The following is an 8068-nucleotide window of genomic DNA, read 5'->3' as shown; positions in this document are numbered from 1 at the left end:
CCACCACCACCACCGCAAGGCTCATCGTAGCCTGGTACTGCACCACCCCCTTTTTAAATCTCGTTCCCTAGCAATTCCAGAGCTTCTCCAGGCATGTTCTCCCGGCATGTTCTCTTACAGCTCTTATCACAATCCACACATCCATCCATTGTGTCCAACACATCTGTACATGTTGCCATCATCTTTTCCAAAACATTTGCTTTCTACTTGAGCCCTCGGTATCAGCTTCTCATTGATAGCAGCTCTATTGCTTCAACCCTCAGGTCCTTAGGAAGGGGTTCTTGCAAAACAAAAGGAAGAGGGAAACTCAGTCCTCGGGAGATACAGGGAGAAAAACGAGACCCTCAAAGGGCAGTGAAGCAGATCAAAAAGACCAAACCGAACCCACTGCCACGGCGTCAATTCCAACTCAGCGGCCACTTGGAGGCCACAGCAGAGCTGCCCCACGGGGTTTTCAAGGATGTCAATCTTTCTAGAAGCAGACTGCCCCAACCTTCTCCTGCAGAAGGCCCCGTAGGTCTGAGCAGCTGGCCTTTTGGTGAGCAGCACAGAAATTTAACCACAATGCCACCAGTGCCTCCCCCCCCCCCACCGCGCAAATAGTCCAAGCCAAAAAACTCACCACTAGACTGAACCTCCCTCCCTGCCTGCCAGGCCGCCCTGTGAGTAACCTGCTTCATCAAGGCTGCTGAGGGCAATAACTAGACTCGCAGGTAAAGGCACAATGCATCTCTCGTCCAGCAAGTCCATCTCGTTCCCTAGCAACTCCAGAGCTTCTCCCGGTATGCTCTCCACCCAGCCCAGCACCATCAGTCTTTCTCCCCACAGTATCCTCCCAGTGGCCGCCTCATAACCTCCTATCTTTATTAACCCCTGCCTATTGGGGGGCCAGCTATATTAATGCATCTTCCACTGTGGATACTGAGGAGGAGGGAATGGGCTTCCACTGCCCAGCAACGTAGAAAACCAAACTCACTGCCATCAAGTCGATTCCAGCTCATCGGGAGCCTACAGGCCAGGGTAGAACTGCCCCTCTGGGTTTCTGAAGCCATGTGTCTCCTGCTGAAAGGGTGGTGGTTTTGAACTGCTGACCTTGTGGTTAGGAGCCCAAAATGTATCCACTATGCCACCAAGGCTCCCCACCAAAATGCCTACTATTAAAGGAAAACTTGCTCTGTTGAAGCAGCTGGATTGTGGGCATCGTTTTTCTTCCTTATGAGTGACTCCGTGCCCCTACCCCTTGTTTTACCTTTCTCCACAGTCTTTTTCAACACCTGACATGGGATATTGCGGACGGTCTATATCCCCCACCCAACCAGAATATAAGTCCAGGCAGCAAGGATTCAGTTTTGCTCATTACTGGTTTACCGGCACACAGTACGGTGCCTGGCATATGCTAGATGCGTAATATATATGTACATGAAAGTATTACCTGCAATAATGGTTTGAGAGTAAATTACATGAATCCGTTAAGCCTATGAACACGATCAGAAACCAACAGCAAACACCACCTTAACAATGAAATGCTAGAGCCTATTATGGACTCTACTTCTACTTTCTGGAAAAGACAAGAGAGGAACATAAAGGAGAAATAATGAGCAGAAATACCATGGCTCACGGAGAAAATAACTATCTTCCTAGAACTACCCAAGAGAATAAACAGTAATTATTAGAGCTGACAATTCATTCAGATACCAAGATAAAGGATAAGTAAATCAATACCAATAGCTTTCATAAATGACCATCAATAAACTATTAGAAAATATATCAGGAGAAAATAAGAAGCTATTTATCTAAACATAGCCATAAATAAGCCTAACAAGTGAGGTGCAAGAACAAGAAGGGGTGGATGGGTGGGTAACCTAAATGTAATCGAAGCACACACACAAAGAATTGAGTAAGTTGGAAACTAAAGTGGTCCCAAGTGGGAAGAACCAAGTTTGGGGGTGGAAAAGTCAATTATCTCCAAATTCACCTAAGAAAAAGCCAATAAAATCCACCCCATCCTCCCAAATCTATGAAATTTGTACAGGAGGGAGGAGATCACTTAAAGTCATCTGGGGGGAGGGGGGAGTATGAGAAGAAGAAACGAGGCTGGCTCAGAAGAGATGAGGGGTCAGTTCATCTATATCTTTAAAGGACAGTATTTTATCTTTCACCTGCATTGCAACCGCCTCCTAGTGGACTCACAGTCTTCGGCATCCAGTTGCCACTAAGGAGCTGGAGAAACCTTTTGAATTTATAAAGCTAATGCTGCCTCCTGCCGTGGCCTAAAATGCTCTGTCTCTCCTCTGAGCCCAGAATAGAAGCCAGTCTTTACTGTGGCCAACAAGACCCTTGCCTTCTTCTCCAACAAGCCACCAGCTTTCTCCACCGCACACACACACCCCTCCCACACCGGGGCCTTTGCATTTGCTCCCCTCCTCTCTGGAAAGCTTTACCTCTCTTTACCTCTCTTCACCGTTTCCCATAACTGACTCCATCTTTCTTGAGCTCTGAGCTCTGCACTCACACATGACTCCCCTGATGAGGGAATTCCCAGATCTCAGGCCTTCTCTAATTTAAGCTGCACTTCAACAGCTTGTTGCCCCAGCTCCCTGAGCCCACTTGCCCTCCAAGAAAATGACTCTGAGTGGGGTCCAAGAATTTGCATTTTGGACCAGCTCCCTGGTCTGTGCCAAACATCAAGAAGCACTGTACTTACTCTTAGCACTTTTACCAACACGTAATTGTGGTCACTTATTTACTTTGTTTACTCACTACGGAGTGGTGTCAGCAACACACCTGAAAGTAAAAAGTTCACATTGTCCCACAAGTGCCTGGGAAGAGCAGGCTGGCGAGTTTCCCCCCAAAACTGCTGCAGTAGAAAACCCACAGTTCTAATCTGACACACGTGAGCTCACCATACGTGTCAGAATTGACTCAACCCAAACTGGAGGTTCCATTAGGAAAGGGAACAAGTGCCTGCATATTCAATATCATAATATTCAATACGATGCCTTTGGAAAGTGATCAAATTATTATTTTGTTACATTATATAATAAGAATAATGGCTTCTGGGGCAATCTCTGCAGCAAAGACTCTTTCTGGTCTGGTGACTTCAATTTTTGAGGATGACCTACTTCCTACAGTGGGTTGGCCCTCCCTGCTTGCACTTAACCCTGTACTTCCCAGCTCATTGCTCTCCACACACAACATTCTCATTTCTACCCCCACCCAACAGCATCTGCCACATGCCTCAATGATCATCCGCAGGGCCAAATCGGGGGTTCTTATAACTAAAGGCCTCTGGCGAAACAATAGGTTAAGCATGGGCTTCCTGAACTCCTTTGGTGGTTGGGGCCCATCAGCTGACAGGCAGCAGAAAGAAGGGACCGCTTGCTCTGGCCCAGATTTACGACCTTAGGAAGCCTGCGGAGTCATTCTACTCTGTCCTACGTCCCAGTGAAGGCCAGGCCCACAGGTTTGAATGATATTCGCTCACTGAGTAAAAAGACTGGAAGGCACACAGCTCACCTGAGGCCAAGTGGGCTGGAGCATGGCTGGTGTCCCCTGGCTTCAGGCACTGTCTTCGGATATTGCAATATCACGAACCTTAGACGCTGAGAGAGGAGGAGGCATGAGTGCGCTGGACCGAGACCGGCATCCCCCACAGCCACTTCCGGCCCTCGGGGCCTCCTTTCCCCAGGCACTAGGGAGTCGCGGCCAGGCCCTTGTTCCCTGTCTTCAGGCGGGTCGCCCCCAACCTCATCATGAACTTTCCTGCCTGCTCCACAGGGCAGTCCTCCATCCCAAGAGGTCTCCTGAAGGCCACTCGGGCAAGGAGGCGGAGCGAAGGATCTGATAACCTTCGCCCTGCGATGTTGGTTCTGTAACAGGGGCAGTTTCACAGAATGCTCACAAGGGCCGTGACAACGACCCCCTTCGCCCCCACCCCACCAATACGGGTGCCTCTGGAGGGAAACGGGGCACGGGTGCATGTGCCCTAACCGGAGCCCCAGCCGGGGCCTGAACCCTCCATCCCAGCAAACCTCAGAAACCTCAGTACCGGGCACAGAAGGCGGACAGGCCAACTCTGGAGGGGAAAAAAGCGGATCGTGTCTCTCCGGGGAAAGGCTGGGCCGGGGGAAACCGCGCAGCCAGCCACCTCGGGCCCAAACGCGCAGGCTCCTCCGTGTCGGGGCGGGGCGGGCCGCCATCGGGACGCAGTTCAGGGGAAGGGGAGCTGACGAGCAGCCAGCGGCAGCGAGGAAGCCGGCATCGGAGGGACCTGGCATGGAACACTCGCTGAACTCGCGCTCTGCGACTGGGGAACTCCGGAAGCTAGTAACTAGACGCCGAGCCGGAAGCGAGAGTACTTCCAGGGCCCCTCTAGGCCGCCCGGAGGCCGCGCGCCTCGGTCACCCCAGCGGCCGGAGACCCACGTGACTCGCCCGCCCGACGGAAGAGGCGGGTCTGGCCCGGCGGCCGGGGGCGGACGCGGCGTCGCAGCGCCCCCTACCGGAATTTCCTGTCAGGGTGGCTTCCGAGCCGGATGTCATTGCACCCACGTGGCCGCGAGCTGCCCGACCCGGGTCAATGTACAAATTGAACCGCAGGGAGTCCGCCGCCCGCCAAGTCGCAGACCCTCTCCGCGGGTCACCCGAAGCCTGGACTGTGCATATGTGAGCAGAATGGCGCTCTTAGGTCATCTTTTAGAACCCCACCTCCCTACCAGTATCTCCCTGCCCCTGGTGGGTCGTGGTTATGCGATGGGCTGTAACTTCAAGTCTAGCAGTTTGAAACCATCCGGCGCTCCTCAGGAGAAAGACCTAGCTTTCTACCCCCTTAAAGAGTTCATCTCAAAAAGAGAAAAGAGTTCATCTCGGACTCTGGGGTTAATGCGCTAATTTGGTTTTGGTTTGTTTTTTGGAATAGAAATAATCTATGTAATGTATGTAAAATGTGTACCTGTAGTTTGTCTGTAGACAGACAGGCTGCACACTAAAATACAGATAAAGGTGAATTGTAGAGGATCCTAAAGTCGCGGACTTCGTTACAAAGCAACGTGGGCAATCTTCCACACCAGCAAAGGAGAACGATTGCTTAAAAGCCAGGCTGCAAATCCCTCTTTGCAGAAAAGCTTACAGAATGGTGTAAATTTTATAACCAAAGAACTTATAACATAAGATTGAATCTCTGGTGTACACACATGCGTGTGTACACATACGTGTTTGTGAGTTTGCAGCCACAGGCCTCTTAGCTATTCCAAGCCACATGCTGGCGGTCTCTGCCCTCTGTTTCTTAAGCACACTGAAAACTCACAACTAGCCCTTAGGGCTTCCCTGTGGTTGCCACCTGCTGACTTGACCTTGTATTATAACCCTTGACAATGCCTGGGGTGCCTTTGTTTTGGATTGGTGAGTAGGTTATGTGGCTAGTTTTGCTGTCATTCTTTTTGGCAAATTCCGGAAATCATGTGATAGGCTGAGCTCTTCATGGGCACAAACTGCATTGTGTCCACTGCAGGTGACTGGCTCCACGTGTCCCTGACTTCATTTGTAAACCTCCCCTCTACAGGAGACACCGCAAGGTCAGGTGGTGTGAGCACTGTGACACAATGGCTGCCTGCATCTGTTCTGTCCCTGCCTGTTGTACACGATTGGATTTGGTGTGCGTTGAGAGAATGTGTACAGCCCACTGGACCTTCTATCTGTAAGCACTTGGTGATCAGTCTAGAGAGGAAGCAATGGGAGACCTTAATGATAAGCTGCTGGGCATGTGTCTTGTGTATAGTGAACTGACTGTCGTATTTTACTATTGTCTGTTTAAAAGAAGAAAAAAATGTAATTTATAGTGACCCTAAAGGACAGGGTAGAACTGCCCCTGTGAGTTCCCAGGCTGTAACTCTTTACAGGAGTAGAAAGCCTCATCTTTCTCCCCCATCCTGGTAGTTTCAAACTGCTGACCCTGCAGTGAGCAGCCCAATGAATAAGCATACACCACCAGGGCTCCTACTGGGATAGGAGGACAGGAAATTCTTTTCTGGATCAGAGAAGGACCTCTGGTGTAATGGATTATGAGTCGGGCTTCTGAATCCAAGATCAGCAGTTTAAAACCGCTTGGGAGAGAAATGAGGCTTGGTACTCGCATCTTTAGTCTCAGAACCCCACCCGGCCAGTTCTACCCTGTCCTGCGGGCTCACTGTGAGGAGGAGTAAACTTGACAATTGTGAGAGACATTTCACCAAAGAAGATGCATGGCAAGCAAATACGCCTGTGAAAAAACACGCCATTTGAAAATGATAATTTATATTTCATCAAGGGATGGGAGTGGGAGGGATAAAAGAGGAGCTAATACCAAGGGCTCAAGTAGAAAGAAAATGTTTTGAAAATGATGGCAAAAACGTACAAATGTGCTTGATAAAATTGATATATGGGTTGTTATAAGAGCCCCCAATAAAAGGGTTTATTAAAAAAAAAAGAAAACATACACAATTCATTAGAGAAATGTTAATGTACCCTAAGTTATTTTACTTACTAATTACTAATGGAGTTAGAGAAAAGAAAGCCTTACTACATGCAGTTAGCTGAAGGTATTTTACTTAATGTAGTCCCTATAGAATTTGATAGAATCGGCATTGGGGCAGCAGGAAACCTCCTTTGTTTGGCAAAATGTGGAGTGTTTTCCCCCCCATATAGCTTGAGGTCCTGCGGTCCTGTTCTGGAAGCCAGGGATGACCATTCTCAGCAGAGTCGGAAGAGCAAAAGGATTTTACGTAGAGAAGAGGGGAAGCCGAATCAGGCACGAAAATGCCAGATTCTTGGTGAGTCTCATATGAATCCTTTTCAAAGAGGCGTTCACCTCTAATGGACAAACAAGTTTTCTCACAAAGTTTCTTCTGTTAAAAAAAAAACAAAAAAACGGTGTCAAACGTGTGTGGGGGTGAGGTGGGGCTTAAACAAGAACAGTGGATATTAATAAGTTCTCCATGCTTGTTACAATGAGTCTCCAGGCTGAGACACAGGAGGGTTGTTATTGTTTGTTGTTGGGTACCATCAAATTGATTGCAACCTCAGGTACAACAGAACAAAACCCTGCCGGCTCTGTGCCCTGCTCACAGTTGTTCCTGTGTTTGAGCCATTGTGGCAGCCCCGGTGTCAATACATCTCTTTGAGGGTCTTCCTCTTTTTTGCTGCCCTTTACTTTATCAAACATGATGTCCTCCAGGGACTGGTCTCTCCTGAAAACATGGCCAAAGTATGTGAGATGAAGTCTCGCCATCTTCGCCTTTAAGGAGCACTCTGGCTGGACTTCTTCCAAGACGGATCGGACTGTCCTTTTATCAGTCTGTGGGACTTTCAGCATTCTTTACCAGCGTCACAGCTCAAATGCATCTATTCTTCAGTCTCCCTTAGTCAGTGCCCAATGTTCACATGTTTATGAGGCGATGGAAATACCATGTCTTGGGTCAAGTACACCTTAGCTCGCAAAGTAACATCCTTTTCAATATTCTAAGGAGGTCTGATGCTGATGATTTACCTAATGTAATGTATCTTTTGATCTCTTGACTGCTGTTTCCATGAGCATTGATTGTGGATCCAAGCAAAACGAAATCCTTGACAACTTCAAACTTTTCTCCATCTATCATGATGTTACCTCTTGGTCCAGCTGTGAGGATTTTGGTCTTCTTTACATTGGGCTGTAATCCACACTGAAGTCTGCAATCCCTGATCTTCATCAGCAAGTGCTTCAAGTCCTCCTCACTTACAGCAAGGTTGTGTCATCTCCATATCCAAGGTGGGTAAGCCTTCCTCCATCCTGATGCCGCAATCTTCATATAAAACAGCTTCTCTGATGATTTGCTCAGCATACAGATTGAATAACTATGGTGAGAGGATACAACCCTGATACACACCTTTCCAGATTAAAAAAAAAATCATTTTATTGGGGCTCCTACAACTCATCACAATCCATCCATATATACATCCATTGTGTCAAGCACATTTGTATGATTGTTGCCATCATCATTCTCCAAACATTTTCTTTCTACTTGAGCCCTTGGTATCAGCTCCTCATTTTTCCCCTT

The 8068-nt window shown here is 48.4% G+C and overlaps 1 protein-coding gene across 1 annotated transcript in view; it reads right to left on the bottom strand.

The window, feature by feature from the left end:
- The window catches only part of ZNF621 (zinc finger protein 621), a 23803-nt gene extending 19489 nt beyond the window's left edge, over positions 1 to 4314 (bottom strand). The window contains exons 1-2 of the mRNA XM_045295086.1: positions 4049 to 4314; positions 3517 to 3602 (exon numbers count right to left, since the gene is read on the bottom strand). Coding sequence (XP_045151021.1) covers positions 3517 to 3540 — 24 coding nt within the window. The 5' untranslated portion in view covers positions 3541 to 3602; positions 4049 to 4314. The remainder of the gene's footprint in view (positions 1 to 3516; positions 3603 to 4048) is intronic.
- Between the last annotated feature and the right edge of the window lie 3754 nt (positions 4315 to 8068).

Source organism: Echinops telfairi, unplaced genomic scaffold (genome assembly GCF_000313985.2).
Source record: "Echinops telfairi isolate 266 unplaced genomic scaffold, ASM31398v2 ScPeMD7_4225;HRSCAF=4972, whole genome shotgun sequence".
Classification (NCBI taxonomy): domain Eukaryota; kingdom Metazoa; phylum Chordata; class Mammalia; order Afrosoricida; family Tenrecidae; genus Echinops; species Echinops telfairi.
The sequence above is the reverse complement of the archived record's forward strand: the minus strand, read 5'-3'. Positions and strand labels throughout refer to the sequence as shown.